We start from the raw sequence: 25,250 nt of genomic DNA, 5'->3' as shown, positions 1-25,250 counted from the left end.
GGGGTTCACTCACCAGGTTCGGAAGTTTGATTCAAGGTGCTTCAGGATAGGAATTCTTCCGTCAGTGAGACCAAGGCGTTAGACCCTGTGTGGTGTTCGGTGCACAGCTGGCAGGATTCCCCCCCGGGGGCCTGTGTGAAACAGGCTTCTCGTGTCCTGATCCCACACTGACCTCTCTGGGCGCCGGGTCCCTCTAGAATAAAAGGGTCTCAAGGCTGCAGAGGTGAACCCCTGGCGAAGTCAGAGCTTCTCGGGAGGTTGGGTATTTTTTTTTTTTTTTTTTTTTGTCATTTTCTAGGGCTGCACCCACAGTATATGGAAGTTCCCAGGCCAGGGATCTAATCGGAGCTGTAACCGCCAGCCTACACCACAGCCACAGCAACGGGGGATCTGAGCCACATCTGCAACCTACACCACAGCTCACAGCATCACTGAGCGAGGCCAGGGATCGAACCTGCAACCTCATTGTTCCTAGTTGGAGTCATTAACCACTGAGCCACGACAGGAACTCCTGATGTGTGCGTTTAATTTCAGGTAAAAATCCATCCAGTCAGAAATCTGAAGCAGGTTCCTCTGCTGCACAGCTTCCCAGAAGTGACAGCATCTCGTGGGCCCGAGAGCAGCTGCCTGAGACTTTCTGACCTGGGAGCCGGCTTGGGCTTCGCGGGAAGGGTTTCTCCGGACGAGAGTCCTGGTAGGAGCTGCTCTGTGAAAGACTGTCGGGTTTTGGGGGGACCCTCCCCGAGCTTAGGAGACGTGGAGCAGTCAGGCTGACTGGGGGCTTTTGGGGCTCCTGGGGGTGGGTCGCCTGGTGACTGCAGGCGTCCTTGTCCCCCCCACACACCCTCCTCCATGCACGTGGGGGGTTTGCTGAGATTTGGAGAAGATGCTTCTGCTTGTTGTGTCTCAGGCTGAAGCCACACAGCTGGTTGGATGAGAACCGTCCACTCCGGAATCACCCTTGGGTTTTCTTTGTCACCTCACCTTTCCTTAGAGGTTTTTATTGTCCTCCCTTTGTCTCAACAAAGGCAAGGAAGTCCACCCTGTTCGTTTGTAATTAAGGTCTCTGCACACACAGTACCTTGACTATCAGCCGAACGTACAGCACAGGTTTATGGAATCAGATCCAACTGAAGGACACACGTTGTGGGTTTATGCACAGAACGAGACTATGAAGCTCGCAGCCGACGTGCCGGTCAGGTACGACGTGACAGTGAGGTTGGGGTTAGGTGGCCACCGAGACTCAGCAGTTCAGTGATTTCACGGGGCTGGTGAGACAGACACGGGAGTTCAGGGCTTCTGGACCTGCCAGCACTCGAGGGGCCAGAGAGAAGGCACGTGCAGCACTGTGACTCCACTTAGCTGGTCTGTTCGTCCCTCAGCGCGGTCTCTTAGCCTGACCGAGGCACCAAGGTGAGGTGAGTACAGACCGGCAGCTAAGAGGCTGAGCAGCTGACGAGCTTCCAAGCAGTCCCCTAGTATCAAGACAAGAGTGAAATTCAAGGGCCCGGTACGTTCCCTGAGATTGAAGCTGGAACTCCTGCAGAGGTCAAGAGTGAGGGGACTGGACATGGAGTAGACCTGACAAAGACCTGCCGTCAGAACAACTCAAGATGATCGGCCCTTGTTCCAAGTAGACCTCAGAGCGAAAGGCCCTCCACTGTGTCCGCAGGTTTCTGCAGCACAGGGTCCAGCATTCGGTCAAAAACCACCGATTACTCCCAGAGTGCGGGCAGCTGAACAGAGTCCTGGGTAACCCAGACATGATGGGGTCGTGAACACAGGTACAGATGCCGATGACCAGCATGATGCAACAGACAGAGAAGGGGACCCCATGAAACAATCAAATGGAGGTTCTAGGATGGAAAAGCACAAAGACTGAAGTTTAGTACAAAATAGATTAACCACATCCAAGGAGAGTAAGAAATAAAAACACCTGGAAAAAAAAAGCCAAAGAAAACAAAGAAAGGGAAGTAGACGTGGGACACAGTGAAAAGATAGAAAATATATCATTGAAGAAGAGAGATGAAAAAATGGTGCAGAATTAACATTTGCAGAGATAGCCTAGAGTTTTCTAGAACTTACAAAAGAAACCAAGCCACAGATTCAAGTAGCACTATAAACCCCAGGCATAATAAATGCATTGAAGATACACCTGGGCACGTCCCTATAAATCTCCTGGAACCAAAAGGCAAAAGAAATTCTTTAAGGTGCCAGAGGGAAAAGAGGGGTGCCTTCCAGTCAAAGGAGCAGCGAGGACGCAGAGACAGCAGACTTCCTGATGGAGGCGATGGCAGTCACGAGACACTGGAAACCCATCCTAAAGACACAAAGAAAACTCCAAGCCTGGAATTGTCTATTTAGGGAAAATATTCAGCAAGAGTGAAGACGATGTTTTCAGACCCACACTAAAATGCTAAAAGGAGTTTGTTTTTTATTTATTAGTGCTGCACCAGCAGCATATGGGGGTTCCCAGGCTAGGGGTGAAATGGGAGCTGTAGCTGCCGGCCACAGCCACAGGCCACTGGGATCTGAGCCACCTCTGTGACCTGTGCCACAGCTCCTTCCCAGCTCTGTGGTGACTGCGTGGAAACCATTCACAAATCAGAGTGCTCTGAAAACCTCCTGAGATTCAAGCTTGGAAAGAAGTTCAAACTGCATGACCCCAAACAGAACCCAGCACTGACACCTTTATTGAGGGGGCTGCTGTCCTCGAAGAAGGAGGGGCTGGAGACAAGAGCTCTGCTCCTGCTCGGTCTCCGGCTCGCCTGGTGGCAGTGAGCCACAGGCCCCTCTCTGCCTCAGCTGCGATCTCGAGGGTGGATCAAGGGCCTCCTTCTCGGATTCCAACCCCGTCCTGCTCTCCGGTCGACTTGACGACGTCAGGGAGAGAGGCTGGGCTTTTGTCTGTTGTGAGAAGAGCGCCCGGTGGGCAGGTATAAAGGAGAGGCTTCCGCCCGACTCACTCTGCAGCCGCCCCGAGAAGGGCTGTTTCAGAGCCAACTCCAGCCACCGCCACGTCGGTGCCTCGGGACAGGACGTGTTTCTCAGGCAAGATCACGACCTTCCCCGGCCGGCCGCTCTTGAGAAATGGGACAGTCTCGCCTGGGAACCTGAGTATCTCTTTCCAGGCTGCTCACCTCTCGGGTCGGGCAGGGGTGTGGCTGTGCGCAGTCAGGGTCGGTTTGGGAAAGAGAAGCTGCCCCGAGCTCTGCTCCCCCGAGAAAATGCTGCAGGTCAGATACGCCGCTTGGAACACAGCGTCACCTCCCGCAGACACCCAGCGTGACAGCTCAGTGGCGTCCTGTGTGTGCATGCGTGTGTGTGCACGCCGCACGTGTGTGTGCACACTGCTGCTGAAGGAAGAGGCAGGCAGCGAGGGCCGTCTTTCAGGAGAGAGCACGGTGGAGAGAGCTCCGTGCAGAGAGTTCTCCGAGGCCCCGAGCTCGTTTCCTTAAACCTCACCCTGTTTGAAAAGAGGAATGTTTTGCTCTTCTTTTCAGACCCGATAAGATTTTGTTTCTTGTTTCTTTACAAAAACGAAGAAACCACATACCCTCTAGCTTGACGTTTAAGTAAACAAACTTGGGAGCTTCCATTGTGGCTCCCTGGCTAATGGGTACCCATTAGGATGCGGGCCTGATCCCTGGCCTCGCTCAGTGGGCTAAGGAGCTGGCGTGGCCGTGAGCTGTGGTGTGGGTCGCAGACGTGGCTCGGATCCTACGTGGCTGTGGCTCTGGCGCAGGCTGGTGGTTATGGCTCCGATTGGACCCCTAGCCTGGGAACCTCCATATGCTGCGGATGAGGCCCTAGAAAGACGAACGAACAAACTACTTGAGTTGACAGGAAGAGAGCAGCTTTCTGCGTGTGGGGTGGCCAACAACACGTGTGTGCACATAGGCTCTTTATTACTGAGGACGGGGCTGTTGTCACGCAGTCCGTGCGTCCTGTGTGGCGGCTCCTCGGAGCCAGCGGCCTCACGGGCTGCTCTCCACGCCTCCTCTGGGCCTCGCTCTCCTCCATTTACTGGACGGAGTTTCCTGTTGGAAGAGAGATTTTCTTGAGAAGCCCTCAGAGCTCCACGCACTCCCGAGCCCGCATTTCGGAGCCTCCCGGGAGTCCCAGCCGCCCCTCTGTGCGCCCTGGTCTGCGGGCAGCCCTTGAGGGCTGTGAGCCTGGACAGAGGTGGGAGGGAAGCGAGTCCAGGGTGGGGGCAGAGCCCAAGGGGGGACATCACCCTGGTCAAGCTCAGAGGATGTCACAGATGCAGGTCAGAGCCCCAGCGGTCAGGGCTGCCCGGTGTGTTCCCATGGAGGGACAGCAGGGTGTGGGTTCAGGGGGGCTGGTGGGGAGTGGGGAGGAGAGGGACCCGGGGGCTTTGGGGAGCAGGGTCTCGGCTGCAGTGGGGCAAGGGCCCCAGGACGGGCTCTGGTCCCATAGTCCGAGGCCGGGAGGCCCCACTGCAGTGGCTTCTGGCCTGTGCTGGACAACACCTGAACCCCTGGGGGGGGTCGCCACGCCCAGCCTGGGACCCCCTCGTGGGTAAACCCAGGACCAGAGGGCGGTCTTGCTGATTTGGGGAGGACAGGGGCTTGGAGGAGCAGGCGACAGAAGAGCCAGAACCCAGAAGTCCCCTTAGGCTGGGACTTGCAGCCCAGCTGAGCACCCCTGGGCCGTGGGCTTCGCGTTGTGGGGATGAGGCCTAAGAACGTAGGCCTGCGTGAGCCTGGTGCAGGTGCTCAGCAAACAGACGAGCTGAACGAAGGTGACAGGAGTGCGAGGAAGATGCCGGAGGGTCGCCTGGTGCTGCTTCTGCCTGGGAGAGGCTAGGGCGGGTGGGCCGGCCTGGAGGGGTGGTTCTGGAAAGCTCCAGGAACAAGGGTGGGGCAGGGGCAGAAGCCACGGGGCCCTGTGCACCTACCTCAGCAGTAAGGGTGAGTCAGGGAGGCCCCGGGGGCCTGGGGGGCCTGCAGAGAAGGCCTGGTCACAGGGTGGTGACGTGCGTGTGTGACAAGGACTCATGTCCCAGCTGCTCCTGGGGAGGGAGTTAGGCCTGGAATGTGGACCTGGGGGCCGGGGCCTCCTGGCTTGAGGCTGGTCCATGGGGACCCAGGCACCTGCTCTTGCAGAGCCACTCACGGGACACGTGTGTGCCTGGACTGGATGCTCGGCTCCCTTCAACCAGGGGGACAGCCCAGCACCACGAGCTGCTATGTTGTTAAGCCACAGTATTGCTGCCGTTTACCTGGAGATTTTTCAGTATTTTGCAGGATCCTGTCCAGAACTGATTGTTTCTCGTGCTGATCATTTTTCGATTTCTTCTTTCCTTGGGGGAGAAAGCAAGCATACGGATCAAGCTTTGGGTGAACAGCTGAGGCGAGCTTCCAGTCGCTTTTCCTTCCAACTTTAGAAAAGTGGCATTTCACAGGCACATGACCACGGCCCAGAGGCCGTCCAAACAGCCTTCCTTCCAGGAGCCCAGGGCCCAGAGCACGTGCGGGCCGAGACCTGCGTTGCACGCCTCCTCTGTCGGAGGGCACCGCCCCCGGGGAGGCGGCTTGTGGGATGAAGGGTGGAGGACGGAGCGGTTCGGTGTCTTGTTCGAGGCAACAGGGACATGGCCCCATGCGTGTCAAACCTTGCACAAGTGCACGCTGAGAGATGACTTTCGCTGTGCATAAACTGTACCTTAACAAACACCAAGCGGTTTGTGACAGTGCCTGGCATTTCCCACGAGCACCTCTGCCTCCCCGGGTTCTTTAAGTAGCCACCGCTGCATCCTCACAGTGTCCCGCAGCTTAAGGTACTGCAGCCCCAGCTTTCAGAGGATGGAACCCAGGCTCAGAGAGCGAGGCCGCTGGACTAGGGTTGCACAGTGAGCAGGATGCAGAGCCAGGAGCGGCCCGGCTCTCAGTCTCCACCCTGCACGGTCTCCCTGTCCCCACGGCCCTCGGAAGCTGCCGTCTCCACACCTCTTCAGCAGAGGGAGATGTTGGGGGCTGGCCGGACCGTGACAGGTGCTGCTAAGAAGCCAAGTTCCTCTTAGGCTGCAACCATCAGGTGTGAGAGGAGGACGCTTTGTGCGGGCAGCAGGGCCACCCCCCTTCATGGTGAGGAAGCTGCTCCAGGCCTGGAAGCAGGAGGCTGGGTGTCTGAGAGGGTCCGTCATACGGGGCCCGGACTCCACGCTGGAGGTCCGTCCTGGGAGCCCTGCTCTAGGGGCGCGTGGCCCCTGGCTCCTAAGGACGAGGTTATGGGGCTGGGCTTTAGGTTCTGAGCCGTGCGTCAGTGGCGGGGCTCGGTGTAACCCTGGACAACCGGTCCGGAATCCGCGGGGTGGCTCTGCTTGTGTAACAAAGGAACAGACCTGTGAGCTGGGGCCTCGTGTCCACTGGGGAGGAGCTGGGAGGCCCTTGAGCAGGGAGGGCTCTGCCTGTGGTGACAGGAGCGGGAGCGGGGGGGGGGGGCAGTGTTTGCTCAGTAGAGGGGGAGGGGGCTGCCTCCTGTGGGGGCCCCGGGGTCGGGGGAGCGTCCCTGGGGCCAGGGCCCTGAAGGCGATCCAGGGACGGTCTGGACCAATGAAACCACGGATGTGGGGGCCACTTTGGATCTGCACAAACAGGGCCATCTAGTGGCTCAGCCCGATACGTCCCCTGGGAGGCGTGACAATGACCCATCCTGTCCAATTTTGAGGTTCCCAGGTCCCCAGACATAAGCGACTTGTCCACAAAAAACACAGGCTTGACTTCTCCTGAGTTTAGACGTGTCACTGCCAGCCTTGGGGTCATAGGTGGTGGGGGAACGGGGTTCCTTTGGGGTGTGCATCAGTGCAGAGCGCCCGGGCGCGGTGTGTCTCTGCGGGAGCAGATGGTTGGTGCCGACGGCCCTGGGGAGCTGCCGGGACGTGCTTCTATCTTTGGCAACAAGAGGAAATTCTAGATCAATCTACCCACGAGGTCCGGGGATGGTCCTGCCTGTTCCAAGGGGGCCGGTCTCGGCAGGGGCCAGGCTTGCGGCCCCTCCGCGTCACAGCAGGCAGGCGGGCATCTGGCTTCGGGACGGTCTCCTGTTCCACGGTGAACACACGCTAGAGAGGCACAGCCACCTCGCTCTGCTCATGGCGCGTCTGCAGCACGTTAACAGCGCAGGCAGGGCCCGCCAAGCCAGAGGCAGGAGGGGCGGCAGTGGGAGGCTGGAGGCCGTCACAGCTGGTCCCCAGAGCTGGTCCCCAGGGGTGGCCCTCGCCGCCCCAGGGGCCTCTGGGAAACTCGCCCCAGGCCTCACGGGGGTTCCTCGGCCTGTTGGCCTCAGAAGAGGAGGACTGCTGTGGGGTCGGTGGGGCAACGGAAACACGCCGGTGCCGGCAGGAGCGCAGCCCTGCGGTGGGGTTAGCTTCCTCTGTCCCTGTCGCAGAGAGAGTCAGTCATCACTCTTCAGAAGGGTGCCGTCCACACTCATGCGCAGCTCCCAGGGGGCCAGAGCCAGAGCCCGTGAACTTGGGCTTCCTGTGCCGGTGGCGAGCACGACCTTATTTAGCATGAGGTCACACTGGAGGGGGTGGCCCTGGACAGGGAAGGGAAGGTGCAGACGCAGACGCAGACGGGAGGAGGCCAGGTGACCTCCTGGGGGCGGAGATTGGAGAACGCCCAAGACGGTGGGAAACTGCCAGAAGCGGCGGGGAGGGTGTGGATTAAGGCCCCAGCCTGCAGAGCTGAGAGGTGGGTCGTCGGGGCTGTGGACCTTCACTCTGGCCCCGCCTGGAACGGACGCAGGTGGACTCGAGGCGTAGGGGCGGATGCTGAAACGCCAGCTGCTCCCTCCAGCACTGGTGCCTGAGCAAGGGGTCCCCTCCAGACCGGTGTGGCGAGGAGACCCACGACTGCCCGTGGCACCTGCGGAGCCACAGACGCCTGGGCCCAGACCTCAGCCTCAGGGCAGTGTCACCAGAAGTGTCCCCCGAAGCAGTGCCTTTCGCACTCCTCAGCTTGCTCTCTCTAAACGAGCTTCGCCAGCACGTGCCTTCACTCATTCTGTTCCTCGGCTCCCTGTTCTTTCACAGGCTGATACCAACCCAGTCAACCCTTTCTGCAGCTGGAAGACCCCTGGCTTGCCCCCCGTTCTGTGGAAGGGTGTCAGCGGCCAGGCCAGGCGGAGGGGACCAGCCGTGTCCCAGCCCCCAGCAGGGAGAGGCTCCCCGCAGCTGGAGCCAGATCTCGCCCGATCTTCCTCTGCTTCAGCCGCAGGTCGTCCTTGCCTGTTGCCTTCAGTGACCCCAGGGAACGTTCCCTTACCTTCTCTCCTGCCGTCTTCCAGGCCAGTGCCCCGTGGCCACAGCATCCTCTTCTGGCACAGTTTCCCCGCCTGACCCCACAAGACAGTGAGTGTCCTGGGCGAGCTGTCGGCGGGCTTCCCGTGTGGACCCTGGAAGCTGCACCTTAGGGACAGCAGCAGCTCCGTCCAGCAGCATTGGAGCTGCTTGTGCAGCTTGACCATCGTGGACTTTGCCTTTTCTCCTCTGATGAGCGCATGCCCGCCGAGGCCAGTCCTCTGCTGGGTGAGCTCAGGCCTCTGCTCAGGTGAGCTCCAGGCTCCACGTTTCCTTCCAGCTGGACATGTTGGTCCAGCCGTGCATTCAGAACAACACACACCTGTCCTGCCAGAGCACCTGGGGGCTTGGAGGACTCAGTGTCCTCAGGAGGCCACATCCTACGGGGTCCTCCAAGCCACCCATGAGGCAGATGCTGAAACAAAGCACAGATGGCGCTTTCCCTCAGGAAACCAAGCCCCCAGCAGCCCTGCCTCACCCCCGTCCCCTTCAGGAACCCAGATAGGCTGGGAGCCGCCTTCTCACTTCCGTTTCATCTTTTCTAAAAATGGAAAGTTCTGACTCTGTCTGCAGGGGGCAATGAGGGGCAGCCGGGTGGGAACCGCGGGCACTGCTGCCCATCCCCCCCCAGGCCCTTGGTCCAGGTGCAGACCCTGGGAGGGGGTGGGCTTCACGATGCCATTTCCTTTTGATGCAAAGGGCTGAGCCTCCAAGGGGGTATGAGGAGCTCCTCTCCAGCCGTGCGGCCCCCCTGCCAGTCTGTCCTCTGCAAACTAGCGGGTCCCGCGGGTCACCCAGCTCTTCTGGCTCTGATACCCATCGTCCCAGAGGTCCTGCAAAGTCCAAAATGGGTGGCTGCAGAGCCAACGGGGAGCATGTCAACGCCTGGTGGAAGCAGGAAGCATGGCACTTGCGAAGTGAAAAGGACGGAGCGAATATTGACGTGGTGGTGGTGGAGCTGGGGCAGCACTTTCTCCAGCCCCTCGTCACACAGACGCACACATGCCTCCTGGACGATCTGGACGCTGTGCAGATGCCCGTCTGAGGTTGGGGACAGCCTACTGCACAGTTGCAGTGAGGTAGCAAGTGCTTCAGTTATTGTTCTCTTCAGGAATCTTTTTTCCTGCACCTGCAGCATGCAGAAGTTCCCAGGCCAGGGATAGATCCCGCGCCATAGCAGTGACGACACTAAATTCTTAATCTCTAGGCTGGCAAGGGAACGCCCACTCAGGAATTCTTGTTCAGATTTACCCCACATTTATCAGTTTGTTTTAAAACAAAAGTCTATCAGTGTGAAGCTCTAAGGCTTTCCCAGTTATGTCAATGAAGTACACAGGCTTGGCGTTCCCGCTGTGGTGCAGTGGTTAACGAATCCAACTAGGAACCACGAGGTTGTGGGTTCGGTTCCTGGCCTCACTCAGTGGGTTGAGGATCCGGTGTTGCCGTGAGCTGTGGTGAAAGTTGCCGATGTGGCTCAGATCCCGTGTTGCTGTGGCTCTGGTGTAGGCTGGCAGCTACAGCTCCGACTGAGCCCCTAGCCTGGAAACCTCCATATACGACAGGCGTGGCCCTAGAAAAAAGACATAAAGACAAAAAAAAAAAAAAAAAGAAAAGAAAGTACACAGGCTTAACTCATGCTTTTTTTTCCCCCCTCAATACTCCTTAGAAAGCTGTATACTTAAAAGTCAAGTTTTAAATGATTTTAATGATTAAAAATATGATTAAATGATTAAAATTAAGGAGAGAAGGTGAGAGACTTGCCCACTGAGCACTCTGAAACATGGATAAAGGAGACTGAAGAGGATTCAGAGAAACAGAGTGACTTTCCATGCCCTTAGGTTGGAAGAATTAACAGTTAAAATGGCCATACTACCCACAGCAATCTATAGATTTGACTTGATCCCTATCAAATCACCCTTGGCATTTTTCCACAGAATTAGAACAAATAATCCTAAAATTTATATGGAACCACAGAAGACCCAGAGTCACCAAAGTAATTCGGAGGAAAAAGAACAAAGCTGGAGGCCTTTGTTCCCAGACTCCTAGACGTTAGACAACACTACAAAGCTACAGTGATCAAAACAGTGTGGCATTGGCACAAAAACAAACATGCATCAATGGAACAGAATGGAGAGCCCAGAAATAAACCCACACACTTATGGTCAATTTATCTACGACAAAGGAATCAGGAACATATTATGGAGAAAAGACAGTGTCTTCAACAAATGGTGCTGGGAAAACTGGACAGCTACGTGTAAAAGAATGCAATTAGAACACTAATACCACACACAAGAATACACTCGAAATGGATTAAAGACCTACATGGAAGACTGGACTGTATAAAACTCCGAGAGGAGGAGGCGGACCACTCTTCCACATAAATCGCAGAAATATTTTGACTAATGGAAACAAAAGCAAAAATAAACAATTGCGACCTAATTAAACATAAAAGCTCTTGCATAGTGAAGGAAGCCATACAAAAAACAAGAAAACAACCTACAGAACGGATAAAATATTTGCAAACAATGTGACCGACAAGGGATTAATCTCCAAAATATACAAACAGCTCATACAGCTCAATATTAAAAAAAAGAGAGAGAGAGAGAGAAAAACCAGTCAAAAAAATGAGCCAGAGACCTAAATAGACACTTCTCCTAAGACATACAGATGGTCAACAGGCACATGGAAAGATGCTCCATGTCACTAATTATTAGAGAAATGCGAAGCAAAACTACAATGACAGGAGTTCCCCTCATGGCTCAGTGGAAACAAAACTGACTAGTAACCATGATGATGCAGGTTCGATCCCTGGCCTTGCTCAGTGGGTTAAGGATCTGGTGTTGCTGGGAACTGTGGTGTAGGCTGGCGGCGATAGCTCCGATTCAGCCCCTAGCTTGGGAACCTCCACGTGCTGCAGGTGCAGCCCTAAAAACAAAAACAGAAACCTACAATGAGGTATCACCTCACATTGGTCAGAATGGCCATCATCAAAAAGTCTGAAAAAAGTAAATTCTGGAGAGAGTAAGAAGAAAAGGGAGGGAGTATACACTGGTACACCACCATGGGAAACAGCATGGAGCGTCCGTACAAAACTACATGGAAAACTACCCGGTGATCCAGCAAATCCTATTCCTGGGCACACGTCCGGAGGAAACTTTACTTTGGAGAGATACATGCAGGGTGGGGGATGTGCTTGGGCTGTGGGACGGAAATCCTGTGGAATGGGATTGTTATGATCATTATACAACTGCAGATGTGGTCAATTCATTTAATTAAAAACAAAAGAAAAGATACACGCACCCCACTGTTCAGTGCAGCACTAGTTCTAATAGCCAAGACATGGAAGCAACCCAAATGTCCGTCAGCAGATTAATGGATTAAGATGTGGTGCATACACACAATGGAGTGTTGCTCAGCGTCACAAAAGAACAAAATTATGTCGTTTGCGGCAGCGTGGATGGACCTAGAGATGATCGTGCTACGTTAGAGGAAGACCAGTGTCATATGATACCACTTTTATGTGGAATGTGACAAAATGATACATTGACAAAACAGAAACAGATTCACAGACATAGAAAACAAACTTATGGTCCCAAAAGGGGCAGGAGGGGGCGGAGGGATAAATTAGGACTTTGGGGTTAATAGACACACACACCACTGTATATAAAACACATAAACAGCAAGGACCTACTGCACAGCACAGGGGAGACCCAAGATGGTGTGATAACCTGTAATGGAAAAGAATCTGAAAAAAAATGTATACACATGTATACAAATGTGTGTATGTGTTTATATATATACATCTCTATATAACTTAGGCCTTCTGCTGTGCATCTGAAACTAACATTTTCAAATCAGCTACATTTTAACAAGAAAAAAGAAATTGGTGGGGAAGACATAGACGTACAAACTTTTAGTTATAAACAACTAATAGGTAAGAAATGTCCCGAGTAGGGAATGTATCAATAACTGTGTCATATTTTTGGGGGGTGACATATTGGAACAAGACATGCAGGTGAATCGGTTTGAAATACACAGAAGTATTGATTCACCACAAATCAGGAACAGGCACTCACTCAGTGTTGTCGGTCCATTATCTTCAAAAACAAATGAACACACTTCTAGGCCAAGAGATCAGATCTGGGGTGCCGGGGCTCGGGAGGAGAGGGACTCTCGAGGAGGGGGTGCGCACGGCGCACACTTGGGGCCGTGGGAGACACCCGTGCCAGGCGACGCGGTGAGGCTCACCAACCCTGCTGAACATTATTTAGGAGGCGGTTAAGGGGATACATCCTGAGAGCTGCCGTCACAGGGAAACGATTCGTTTCTGTTTCTTTAACTTTGTGTCTGAGTGAGCCAACGGATGGTCCCTGAACTTAGGGTGGTGGTCCTGCATGACACAGTCGGAGCCATCGTGTTGCTGTACCTCAACCTGACACAGAGCTGGGTGCCCCTTACATCCCCATAAAACCGGGAGAAGAAAAGCCAGTCACTGTGTTACAGGTCCCATGATGCTGAGTCCGCGCTGTATGTTCTCAATTATAGTTTCAAAATCAGCCTTGAAAAAGACTGGGGGGAGAGGATGAAAGAAAAGATTTTTAAATGATGAAAAAATTGCCCCTTAAAACCTGAGATGTCCAAACGTGCACAGAATGGGAAAATGCAATTGAAAGCGAGCCGGTGCCCGGGTGGCCAGGTGCAGTGCCCGGCCGGCTCAGACGCCCACACTGACGGCCCCGCGTGCAGAAAGCAGGCCCGGGCCCCGGGTTTTGCATTTACCGTTATTCTGAAGTACGTCTCCCACGCCGGGGGGGTACTGTGGCTCCGGGGAGCCCTCGGGCTCGCCGACTTGGTAGGTGTCGTCAGTACTGGGTTCTGTGAAGAAGGACACGGAAAAGCTCTCAGGCCGTGCTGTCACCTGTCACCTGCGGCCCCCCCCCCCAGAGGGAGGCGTCCCCTGCTTGTCCTCCCGCCAGCTTGGACCTCGGGCGGGCGCCGGCCTGGCTGCATTTACCGTTGTTGACCATCTTGTCCTCAGGGCCGAGAGAGACGGGGAGAACCGCCGAGAGCACACGGTGACCCTCGGAAGCAGCCGACGGGGCGTCCTCCTCCTCGAGGCTGGCTTCTTTGAGGAAGAGCATGGAAGAGACGAGGGACCATAAGCGGACAGCTCAGGGACACTGTGATCCACCCCCGCCGTGGCTAACGCACTAGGCTGGCCGCCAACGCGTCTCAGCGGCTCCGGAACACGTGCTGCGGCGTCTGAACAGACCCCTGACCTCCTCGAACCCCGCTGCCTGGGCCTCGCCAGACGTTGCTCGAGCTCATCCTAAGAACTGGAATTTACATCTGGATGCAAAACGTGGAGAAAATGCGGACCTTCCCCGCTGCTGAACGCAGGCTCAGGCGCTGCCTGGAGACGCCCACCCGCGGCTCTCGCCCTATCGAGGCCCACAGACAGTCCTGTCCTGCGTCTCAGGGGCTGTTGCAGTATCTGTGTATCTTTGGGCCACAGGGGGCTGCCCCGGGAAAGCTCGCTGTGGTGGCCGCCAGCTCTGTGGCCTGGGGCCGGGCCTCTTCAGACCTTCATGCACCCCGTCAGATGGGGTGGCGGTCACGGGGGGCCCTCCGAAGGCTTGGGTGAGCACCAGACAGACTGGGCAGCTGGATGCACCCGTCTCTGGGGGCCCCGGGCCTGCGGAGGCTAAACCCCGACCCCTGCATCCCCGTCTCCTGCACCTGCACCCAGAGACCCCACGGAATCCAGGGAGCTTGGCTCTGCATCTCCAGGTTTGACTCCCCGAGTCTCCGGAGAGCACAGAAACCTCTGGAATGCCGTTTCCTTCCCGCATCCCTGCCGCTGTCCCAGGAGAGCTGGCCTCCGAGAAAGCTGCCGGGACAGGCATGTGCGCATACGCGCAGACTCCGGGGACACGTGCGATGAAGGCTTTCCAAGCGTATACTTTGATTTCTTTAAACCAATTACACTTTAATTAAAAAAAGGTAAATTGTCCAGATCAAAATAAATAAGTACATAATAAAAAGTAAAAGGCATGCTCCTTACACACGGACACGCACTAAACAAAAAAATGTGTACTTGCTTTTTTCCTTGAATATTCTTGTTGATAGCGTTGTTCCTGCCGTTGGCATTTTAGACGTCGATTTATTGGGTTCCAGAATCTCTTGGACTAGGATTTCATCTTGGGAAAAAGCACACAGCACAGTTAAAGCAGCCCTGCAGGACCCAGCCCCGCTGCTCCCCTTAGGCCCCCAGTGGATGCAGGATGGAAACAGGGGCTCCCGGAACTCCGTGGAGATGGGACTTGGTTTCTAAAGACCCTGGTCTGGGGAGGGGCGACCGCTGCCTCCCCACTAGTTTCTGAGGCCTGAGCTCATCAGCTCCTGGCACAGCCAGCACTGTCCCCAGAGACAGGACCTGGAGCCTGGCCCCGGGCAGGTCACAACTCCCCTTCCGCTGCCTCCCGTCCCCTCTCTGGGCTCCCCCCCCCCGACGGCCCCCAGCTGTCCCCGAGCCGCAGGCACCGGGACCCTTCCTGCTGGCTCCCCCGCGCGGCAGCCTTTCGGCCTCACGCCCTCTGACCCCACGCGCGGCCGCGCTAAGGGGCTGAGTCCGCTCAGTCACGCATGCGCGGGCCCTGGGCGCGTGATTCCAGCCGCAAAGCAAACCCCTTCTCGCCCCTTGTGTGACTCGAGCCAGGTCCCCTGGGCGTCACCCACGCCCCTTGCGGATCCGGACCAGAGCTTTGGAAGAGGAGGCTCCTTACCAAATACTCCAGGTATGTCCTCGTGGTCTTTCGAACCGGTTCTCAGGTCAGTGGTTTGACCTGCGGGCGGGGATAAAGACCCTGATAGTTCAACCGTGTTCGTTGAACTCGCACCGACTTCTCTAAGCGGACTCGGTCGGGGGGTCCACCCGCCTGCTCCAGGGGCCCCGGGGACTCGGGGCTCATGTGCAGAGAGGCGGGAAGGGGAGGACGGAGTGACCCCGCGCTCCTGGCCTTGCTCACTGGCGCCGCCCCGCGGGGAGGGTAGGAAGCGCGCGTCTCCCAGGACCGCTGGGTCCCCGCACGTGCTCGGAGAGCGAGTGAGTGGACCGGGGGCACCCAGTCGAGCCGCCCGCTGGCTCCTCTCCACCAGCAGAGCGGTGCCGGGCGGTCCGAGTCCCCGGGAGAGGGGGTGGCGAGCCAGCCGCCAGACGTCCGTCCTCCGCGGATCCCTGACCCCGGCCTCAAACCTTCCTGGCCTCGCAGACGTGCGCCGGCCGTGCGCCTGGGCCGGCGGCGTGGGGGGCCTCTGAGCGCTGGTCCCCCACCCAGGCAGCACCCCTCAGGGCTCCTCCCACTCTTTGGGCTGGGTGTCCGAGTCCATCTCCTCCTCTCTGGGTCAAGGTCAGTCCCTTCCTGAAGCCCCTGGGAGCAGCAGGCCGACCAGAGAGCGGACAGCCACCCTGTGACCTGCGGGCAGGGCCACCTTCCCCTCGCCGCAGGCAGAGCATTCAGGTGGCGTCTGCAGACGCTCAAGTTCCAGCACTAAACCAATGACGGCGCTGATTTTCAAATGGTTTTAATGATGGACAATCTGCATACCAATCGCCTCATCTGCGGCGCGGGGCTTAGAACAATGCGGGGAAGCTGCGCCAGAAGGTCTGCGCTGTGATGACAGTCGCCTCCCAGTGTGCTGACCTTCGTAAACGCAGCAAACAAAAGTACCGTTCTCTTCGGAGGCGACATTAATGAGTCATTACGAATGGATACAGCTGCTGGCGCAAGCACTTTGTTAAAAATATTCCCTTCATTTGTGTCTGTCCCTAATTATGATGGAGGCATTGTGCAGGAGCCCGCCGGGGAGCGTGTGCAGAAAAATATTTATGTTTGCTGATCTGTTTTGTGACATCCGCCCGGTTTCTGAAGCGCGTCGTCTAGTGTAGCTGCTGCGCCGGGCTTCGCCTGTGGTCGCCTCTTCCCGACTCAGTTTCCCACCGGCCCCTCGTCCGCGTCGTGAGAACCGACGGGTCTTTCTTGGAATTTGCACAGTGCGCTTCCTGGCCACCAGGACAGGCTCGCGCTGAATTCTGCGCCTGTGCTCTGCTTAGTCTGGGGAAACAGGACAGTGACCTCTTTCCTCAGGGGGCCCTGGGCTGCTGATCAGTCCCCTGGACCTGGCCACCAGTTACGGACAGTCTGAGGGCCTGGGCTGCTGATCAGTCCCCTGGACCTGGCCACCAGTTACGGACAGTCTGAGGGCTGGGGGTGAGCTGAGCCTGGGCCGGTGTTAGCCCTGCACGGGCTCTGTGTTGATTTTGTTGGTGTTTTAAGGACGCAGTGGATATGTCGAAGAAAAATGCCCTTATCTTAGCAAGACAGCGTTTATGTGAAATGATAGGATATCTTGGACGATGCTAAAATACTCCCAAAAAACCCAGGTGTGTGTGCATATGTGATTGTGTGTGCCTGTGTAGTGTATGTGTGTGTGAGATTGTGTGTGTGTGTGTGTAGAAAACGAGGTGGCAAAACATGTATGATTGAAACCGGGCGATGGAATTTCTTTTCACTGTTCCCTGGAAGTTAGAACTTTTCCATAATTAAAAATTAAGACGTTTAAAGCATGCCACTCCCCATGGAGTCCTGGATCTGAAAAGGTCTTCACACTTGCTCCATTCCCCGGGAATAAATGGGGGAGAAACGAAGGGGAGAGACCCTGGGGAAGGCTGGGGCCCCTGTCTCAGCCCAGGGGGGCGCCCGTTTTCTCCCGGCCGCAGCGTCCCCGGGACTGACCTGTGGTCATGTTCAGTGGCTGAAGGTCCGCTCCCCGCCAGCAGCAGAGCAGCAGGACCAAGAGGGTGGCTCCTGTGTCGGCTGCCATGTTCCTCCGGCCGAAGGAGGAGGCCCCTGGGCTTCTCCCTGGTCTCCAGGACACTGGAACGTCCAGGGTCTGTGACATCACGGCCGGAAGCCCGCTGGGTCCTGCCTGTGGGGGTCGTGCCCAGGGTCTGTGTGGGGGCGGGGGGGGGAGCCGGGGGGCACGCGGCCTCGGCTCTTCCGCGGGCTCCAGCCTGCCGTCAGTGCTGCAGATTTGGGACTTGCCACCCCTGCCCCCCGCCGTGTGAGCCGGTTCCCTGAAAATAACCTCTCACTCGCTCTCCCCTGCCTGTGGCTCTGCCTCTTGGGGAACCCTAATACGGACCGAGGGCGGCAATTCAGTTGCACTCCCATCCCAAATTCCCAAATTCCGTTTATTAGCCTCCTGAGTCCACCTGCAGCCTCATGACCCTCGACTGTAAAACCCATGATATTCCCAGATTCTGGAGATTACAGGCCTGGGCGTACGGGTGTCTTTGGGGACCATTATTCTGCGGACGACAGTCTGACCCCTCTTCCAACTGGATTGTTTAGGGGTTTTTTTACTGTTACTTTTTTTTCCGGTCTTTTTAGGGCCACGCCGAGGCATATGGAGGTTCCCAGGCTAGGGGGTCAAATTGGAGCTGAAACTGCCAGCCTAGACCACAGCCACAGCCACGTGGGATCTGAGCTGAGTCTGCAACCTGCACCACAGGTCACGGCAATGCTGGCCAGGGATCGAACCCGCAACCTCGTGGTTCCTAGTCGGATTCATTTCCCTGCACCACGAGGGGAACTCCTTTTCCGGTACATTTCGAGGGGTCTTTCTAGCCTTTAAACAGGAACATCCAAAAAATAAATAAATAAATAAATAAATAAAAAGGAGTTCCCGTCGTGGCGCAGTGGTTAACAAATCCGACTAGGAACCATGAGGTTGCAGGTTCGATCCCTGCCCTTGCTCAGCGGGTTAGGGATCCGGCGTTGCTGTGAGCTGTGGTGTAGGTTACAGACGCGGCTCGGATCCCGTGTTGCTGTGGCTCTGGCGTAGGCCGGCGGCTACAGCTCCGATTGGACCCCTAGCCTGGGAACCTCCATATGCCACAGGAGCAGCCCAAGAAATGGCAAAAAGACCAAAAAGTAAATAAATAAACAGGAGCATTTCGTTAGATACTTGACTTGCAGCCCCTCTCAGTCTGTAGCTTGCTTTTTAACCCTCTACTAAGGCATTTGCAGAGCGACAGCTGTTTTTAATTTTGCTGGAGTCCAGCGTCTAGATTTTTCCCTTTCGTGGGTTGTGTCTTTGGTGTCACGCCTTCCGAGCCTGGGGTCCTGAGGATTTTCTCCTACCTTCTAAAAATGTTGCAGTTTTACCTTTAAATCTGTGATTGGCTTTGAGTTGCCTCTGACGAGGTGGGGCTTTGCTCAGGGCTTTGTTATTTTTGCCTGCAGATGTGCAAGGCTCCAGCACCATTTTTCGAAATGGCCATTCTCCCGATGAACCGCTTCTGCCTTTTTCCGGAGTCGCTTGGCTGTGATGGTGAGGTCCTCCACTCTGGGTCCTCCACTCTGCTGCTCTGGGTCCTCCACTCTGCTGCTCTATTCCGCGCGCCGCGTGTTCGTGTTTATGCCGTGACTGGGGCCGCACCGTCTGGTTATTGAAGCCACGTGAAAAGCCGTTCAGGTGGCGTCATTGCCCTTCGGTTTCTGCTGCAAAGTGGTTTGGGCTGTTCTAGTTCCTTGGCCCGTCCACAGAGATTTGGGGACGATCTCGTCTATAGCTGCAGCATATTTTGGTGGCATTTGGATGGAAGTCGTGTTCAGCCGGGCCGTCGGTTTGGGGAGAATTGTTGGGCAGTTTTCGGTGGGGTCGGATACCGTGGCGTGATCCTTTCCCCGTGAGTTTTGCTCAGAGGGTCAAGGTGAAGAATTTCTAGCGTTTTTGTCTTTTTGTCACTGATTTTGTTTGGTTGTGTCCATTTTGCTGTTGAGCCCATCTTATGAGTTTTGTATCCTTTTCAGATACTGTGTTAATTCTGAAATGTCCATTTGGTTCTGCTTTCTATTTCCCATTGATTTGCTGAAGCTCTGTATCTTTGCTGAGACTTTCTGCTTTTGTATTTGTTTCAAGTGTGTTTGTAAATGCTTGGCCAAGCATTTTTACCCTGGCTTTAAACTCCTCTTCAGAGAATCCTGACATCTGTTATTTCAGCGTCGGCACCTGCTAAGCATTTTTTCTTGCTCTCTTTGACTTTTTCCTGGCTCTCGGTGCAGCGGAGGGTCTTAGAAGGAGACATGGGGGTGCGTGCGTTTGTCTAAGACTGGGGATCTCCCTCTACCCCTGCCCCTGGGCACGCAGGCCTCAACTCCACGCTGGGGCCACCCTGTTGCTCTGGACCTGGGCAGGGGCGGGCTGAGCCCAGCTCTACCTGGGCCCCGAGGGGGGGTGGGCCACCTTTTCTCAGCCCAGCGACAGTGCTGGTCTTGGCTCCCACCTCACTGGGCCCCAATTGCTTCTGTGCACGTTGGCTGTCGTGGAGCCCTTGCTGCAGACGCGCTGCTGATCTGCGAGGCCTCCCCTGGCCCCCTGAGGCTGGAGAGCGGGTTCCCGTCAGGATCTCTGGGTGTTTCCAGGCCACACGTCTTCCAGCCCCTGCGGCTCCAGGAGGCAAACGGGAGACCTGGGGGCTCCCGGCCCCACTGTCCCCGGGTTGGCGGGTCCTTGTTCCACTGCCTCCTCTGCGCCTTCCCCGCTTGCTCTGCCTGTGATGCTTTTGACCCCGCGGAGGAGGAGCAGGCCCTCCGCGGGGACGCGGGGCCCGTGCCCAGCTGGGTGAGCTCTGGCGAGGCCACGGGCATCGCGGCTGAGGAGGCAGCGGAGGGGTCGGGTCACTGCCCACTTAGCTGTGGGCTGCGTGGTGCCCTCAGACCAGCCACTTACACACTGGTCCCCAGAGGACAGCTGTCCCCCGGGGCCTGAGTTCTTCTTCTCTGGCTAATGCCGCCCGCTCCCCGCACGGGCTGTGTCCTTCTCGTCACCTGGCCATGTGCTTCCTGTCCCCTCGGGTCCCTCGCGGGCCAGCTGCCGCCCCAGGGGCATTTGCTCTGCTCTTTGCTGCTGCTCCTTGGCTTCCGAGATGCTCGGGTCTCTGTGCCGCCCGACGCCGGGCGGGCGGGGCTGGTGGGTCGTGGAGGTTCTGGGAAGACTGGTGTGAGGCACTTTCGGCACATGGTCCTCCCTCTGACGCGGGGGGACAGCTGACGGCTAGGAGGGCCTGGGCCTGCGGCGCAGAGCCTGGCGGGGGCGGGGGGGCTGCAACGTCACGTTTCCGAGTCCGCAGAACAACCCCCCCCAGGACACTTGAGAGGAAGAAAGCAGATGTTCCCACGCCCTGGGACGCCGTGGACTCGCGGGGCGGGCCCGCCAGATGCCACTGACCGGCGTCCCTCGCCAGAGCCCCTGTTAAAGAGCGTTTTCGAAGTGCGTTTGCTGGTGTTCGCTCTTTGGAAGGCAGCCAGCAGACCCAGACTTGGGCGCCCCCAGTTTTGGGGGCCGTGCCTGTGGCACGCGCAAGTTCCTGGGCTGGGGGTGGAACCCGCGCCACAGCAGTGACCCAGGCCCTGCCATGACAATGCCCGATCCTTGACCCGCTGAGCCGCGGGAGACCCCCGGCGACAGCCCTGCCATCCCTGTTCTGACACACAAGTGGTGCTGGTCAGCGTGTCGTAAACTGGCTTCTAAACGAGAGGGTGACGGGCGCGTGACCCGAGGAGCACGAGCCACGGCCGAGTCCGCCTGCAGGGGTGCGTGGCCTGAGGCGTGGAGTCGGGCGGTGGCTGCTCGGGCCGGGCTGTCCCGCACCTGGGATGCTGCGCTGGCACCTGCCGAGCTGCTGGCCCCCCAGCTGCTCTCTGCCGCCGCCGCCCCCCCCCGTGCTCTGCCACCTGTGTGATGGTCTCTTCTGTCCTCACCAAGGGCCACGTGGACCTGCTGGGATGGATGGACGGCCGGACGGCCAGAGTCACCGAGTTCTGAGGCTTCGCGGATACACCGTGGATGCACCGTGGAGACGGTTGTGCCGAGGCCGTAAAGGTGGGAGGGACCCCATCTCCCTCGGAGGCCACAGGGGGTGGCCAGTGGCCCTTCCTACCCGGGAGGGTCCTCGGGGGCGAGTCCAAGCTGCCCAGCCCTGCTGCTGCCCAGCCTGAGGCTTAGAGACCCCGACCTTGACCTGGAGGGGGTGGCGTGGCTCGGCCTCCCCAGGACCTCTCTGCGGGGCTCTAAGGATGCGGACAGAGTGAAACGATGGAGCCCGCCTCTGCGTGGGGCAGCGGGGGGTCTGCCTGAGGGAGGGGCCCCGAGAACCTCTGCCCTCATTCGGTCTGTGTTGTTCGCTCGGCCTCCTGGTCGCCGCACGGGCGCTGCTTTCTGTGTCGTCTGCGGGGATCGTGTGTCAGTGCTGCAGCCGGGAAAGGAGGTGCCTACACGGCTGTACAGGCAATAACACCCAGTCCCTTAGCTGTGGCTGGTCCTGTAGGTGCTGAAGGGGCTCAGGTTAGAACATCTGGGCACACGTGCTCCCCGAGGCCACGTCCCTCTTCAGGTTCCGCTTTGTCTCTCGAATTCAGATAAAGCATCCGGCGTTGCTTTAAGAAAGAATTTTGGCAAAATCCAGTATATTACAAAAAACGCACGGTTGTTTGAGGATGAAATCACCTTATAATTAGAGAAAGTTGCTTACACAGAATTAAGTATTAATTGGAAAATGCAGAGGAAAAGCAGCCAGGGCTTAGCCATACGATTGTGCTGGAAATGCTTATCTTTGCAAAAGACGCCCTCTTTGCAAAACCTGCTGCTGTGGAGCAGGACCTCGGGGAGCTGAGGGAAATGCAGGGTGTTTCCCGGACGACGTTGTTAGCCAGAGAGATGAACAGGGGTACGGGGTACAGGGGAAGGAAGCTTTTTTTTTTTTTTTTCTCCTTTCCTTTCCTTTTCAGCCATGCTCATGGCATATGGAAGTTTGCAGGCTAGGGGTCGAACCCATGCTGCCTTAAGAGATAACACCAGATCCTTAACCGCCAGGCCACAGTGGGAACTCCCAGGAAACTTTAGAGCCACATTAAAAACAGCCCCCCCCCACCCGGCTAGGACATGCACTTCAGCCTGGCTGCCTGTTCCGCCTCCCTGCAGGAGGCAGACAGCGGCTCACACCCCTGGCGGCCTTCGTGGGGGGATTCATACATCCAGAGTGTCAGTCCTGCAGTTGTTGGGTCCAAGAATTAAAACGAGGGCTCCTACATGTCTGGGATTCGGGACTATCTTTAAGGTCCTAAAACAGCTCCGCCTGGAAGTCAGGCCCTTCCTGTCCACGCCGTGGCCCTGACGGCGGCCCGGCCCGAATCTAGGGAGAGGTACCGGACCGTTGCCGTGCCCACGGCTGTGACCAGCGGCCCTGGGTGACAGCTTCTTGGTGAACGAAGACCGTGGCTCGGAGATAAAGCCCAGAGGCCCTGAAGGAGCAGGGCTGAGCCGGGCGGGCTCCGGGCGCCGCACCTCCCGGAGGCTTGCTTGCTCCGTGAGACGGGAGAGGGTTGGCTCGTGACAAAGAAGAGAAAATTGGTGCTACACCCCGTAGTTAATGTGACAACACGCAGCTAATGAGCACTTAATGGCCCCCAGTCTGCTCGTTTTTGTCACCCATTTGAGAATGTCACTTGTTTTATACTTAGCCCTATGGTGTAGGATTAGGCTTCGCGCTAGAGTGAATTAGTCAAGGTTCTTAGAAAATCAGAACAAAAGTACGAGGAAACGTGTGCCGATAGGACGAGACTGAACGTGTACACACTTGTTCAGATAGCGTCCAGTTAAAGGAGGGGCATTTGGGCTGAACTGGCAGTGAAATTTCACATTTGGTTAGACGTTCGCCTGATCGTGGCCACGCGTAGTGTTTAACTTGAAATCGTTCTTGGGGAAAATATCACGGGTCCTGGGCGGGATCGGTGACCGCACTCGGGGCGCAGGAAGGTCACCACGTGCCGCACGGATCAAGGAGCGCCGTCTCAAAGCGGGCGGGTGCCGCCACGCCTTTGTTTATCACACACACGCACAGACACGCACACCCACTCGCCCACACGCACAGACATGCACACCCACTCGCACACCCGCACAGACACGCACACCCACTCGCCCACACGCACAGACATGCACACCCACTCGCACACCCGCACAGACACGCACACCCACTCGCACACCCGCACAGACACGCACACACGCACAGACACGCACACCCACTCGCCCACACGCACAGACATGCACACCCACTCGCCCACACGCACAGACACACACACCCACTCGCACAGACACGCACACCCACTCGCACGCACGCACAGACACGCATACCCACTCGCACACACGCACAGACACAGACACTTTTTTCCTTTTTAACACCCGGTTTTCCTCTTTTCCATCCTGCCAAGCCCATAGAAATTCTCTCGGCGTTCCCGTCGTGGCGCAGTGGTTAACGAATCCGACTAGGAACCATGGGGTTGCGGGTTCGGTCCCTGCCCTTGCTCAGTGGGTTAACGATCCGGCGTTGCCGTGAGCTGTGGTGTAGGTCGCAGACGCGGCTCGGATCCCGCGTTGCTGTGGCTCTGGCGTAGGCCGGCGGCTACAGCTCCGATTGGACCCCTAGCCTGGGAACCTCCATATGCCGCAGGAGCAGCCCAAGAAATGGCAAAAAGACCAAAAAAAAAAAAAAAAGAAAAAAAGAAATTCTCTCTCCTCATTTTCATTTAGGTTAGTGCCGGTGAGGAAGCCGAGATCCAGAAAAGCCGTAGACTCTGTCCGCTCGAAAGCCGGACAAGGGGCTCTGTGATGCTCATGTGCTCGGGGGAGATGGACTTAGGGAAGTTCACTCTGGCGGCTGTTACATTTTGCAGCAAAGGAGTGGAAAACACTTTTCTCCTTTGCTGATTTTCTGAAGATGCCACCCCGGCTTTGAAGCAGAGCTGGGTCTGTTTCCGTCAACACTGAAATCAACGGCCCCAGGGCCCGCTCACCAGACTTCATGCTGCACTGTTAGCGAGAACCCGTGTTTCTTGAACGGCGCGGAGCAGATAAAAGCCTCCGTGCTTGGAACGGAAAGAGAGGGTGAAGTACAGTGTTTGTCTTCTGACTCACACATATTCAGAGCCGTAGTCCTGCTCTCTTTTGGGCTGCAGCCGAGCGCCCCGGAAATGTGACAGGGACCTGCAGTTCACAGACCCAACCATAGGTGTCGACACAGTACGCAGCTCCTTAAAACCTCCATGCCTCCCGCTGTCTCATCGGCTCCAGTGGCTGGATTTTTACCATTAGACAGTTTTTCCTTTGCATAAAATGTTCTGTTATTTTGGTACCAGGTAAACACTTTTGGAAGGGATAACATGTTAAGAATTTGCCAGCCATTGTGTCCAAGAGCTAATTAATTTAGAAATGGCTTTCCTGACATGACAGGCTTGGCGAGTCTGAAGGCACAGGAGCAGGGCGATCAGTCTGGAGAAGGGCGAGGGTGCCTGCAGGTGTGCTCTGCTGGGGAAGACCAGGGCTCTGGGCTGCTTGTCTGGGGCTCTCGATGCTGCATCTGCCAGCAGGGCTTCTTCCCGTTAATGACAAAGCCATGCGTTTAACAAGCACACGGACCTGAAACCGTGGAGACTGGGCTTGGGCAGCAAGGAGAGACGGCCAGGACCCTTGCAAGTGTATCATCTCTTTCCATTTGAAATCGAACCCTTGGAAATCTGAATTTCCCAATTTCATTATCTAGGAGCTCTTGGAGGTGAACAGGCCAGATTTATAATTTCATTTTAATAGATCTCGCCGTTAATGTCTGCCCATAAAAGTTGCTTCATTACATGAGTGGCCTGAATGGGGATGCAGGGTGGTTCTGGGGTCTCCAGGTGGCCAGAGGTTCAATGTAAAATTGTTTTGCACAAAGAGCTGCAAGAATCATCCTAGCCTTTCAGTTTGATTTCCTTTGTATTGATTTACACTGGGTACAGCTAATTCCGAGTCTTGGCAACGGCCGGCA

At 56.5% G+C, this 25,250-nt stretch overlaps 2 protein-coding genes across 7 annotated transcripts in view; one reads left to right on the top strand and one right to left on the bottom strand.

The window, feature by feature from the left end:
- TUBGCP3 (tubulin gamma complex component 3) overlaps positions 1-14,416 on the top strand; it is a 56,113-nt gene extending 41,697 nt beyond the window's left edge. For 2 of the 4 annotated variants that reach the window (XM_084982337.1, XM_084982340.1), the window contains exons 22-23: positions 535-694; positions 13,365-14,416. In XM_084982337.1, coding sequence (XP_084838463.1) covers positions 535-694; positions 13,365-13,405 — 201 coding nt within the window. In that variant the 3' untranslated portion in view covers positions 13,406-14,416. Of the gene's footprint in view, positions 1-534; positions 2,015-5,260; positions 5,698-13,364 lie in introns of those variants that run through there. The other 2 variants (XM_084982336.1, XM_084982339.1) reach the window with 2 other exon arrangements.
- Positions 3,892-17,274, bottom strand: LOC102163206 (sperm acrosome-associated protein 7). 3 transcript variants are annotated; one of them, XM_084982345.1, is made up of 8 exons: positions 16,562-17,264; positions 15,934-16,505; positions 15,112-15,171; positions 14,428-14,526; positions 13,341-13,451; positions 13,106-13,201; positions 5,246-5,326; positions 3,892-4,040 (listed from the first exon to the last, which is right to left on the bottom strand). In XM_084982345.1, the coding sequence occupies exons 4-8, from the start codon at positions 14,474-14,476 to the stop codon at positions 4,024-4,026; spliced, it is 354 nt and encodes a 117-aa protein (XP_084838471.1). In that variant the 5' UTR covers positions 14,477-14,526; positions 15,112-15,171; positions 15,934-16,505; positions 16,562-17,264; the 3' UTR covers positions 3,892-4,023. The 3 variants fall into 3 exon arrangements, with proteins under 3 accessions (XP_084838471.1, XP_084838470.1, XP_084838469.1); XM_084982344.1 differs by having other exon boundaries at positions 15,934-16,440; positions 17,122-17,264; XM_084982343.1 differs by lacking the exon at positions 15,934-16,505 and having other exon boundaries at positions 17,122-17,274.
- Between the last annotated feature and the right edge of the window lie 7,976 nt (positions 17,275-25,250).

This window comes from Sus scrofa, chromosome 11, assembly GCF_054392235.1.
Source record: "Sus scrofa isolate SSC_HxYL_T2T_F1_AM1 chromosome 11, Sscrofa_HxYL_maternal_Yorkshire_Landrace_v2.0, whole genome shotgun sequence".
Lineage (NCBI taxonomy): Eukaryota > Metazoa > Chordata > Mammalia > Artiodactyla > Suidae > Sus > Sus scrofa.
The sequence above is the reverse complement of the archived record's forward strand: the minus strand, read 5'-3'. Positions and strand labels throughout refer to the sequence as shown.

What these genes read in the sequence shown, in the direction of transcription:
- LOC102163206 (XM_084982343.1), bottom strand. Translation starts at nt 17,209, where the DNA reads ATGGCAGCCGACACAGGAGCCACCCTCTTGGTCCTGCTGCTCTGCTGC. An exon ending in GCCACTGAACATGACCACAG is followed by an intron (nt 15,172 to 17,121) that starts GTCAGTCCCGGG and finishes CCCCGCCCGCAG; the next exon opens with GTCAAACCACTGACCTGAGA. An exon ending in AAGAATATTCAAGGAAAAAA is followed by an intron (nt 13,452 to 14,427) that starts GCAAGTACACAT and finishes TCTTCCTCAAAG; the next exon opens with AAGCCAGCCTCGAGGAGGAG.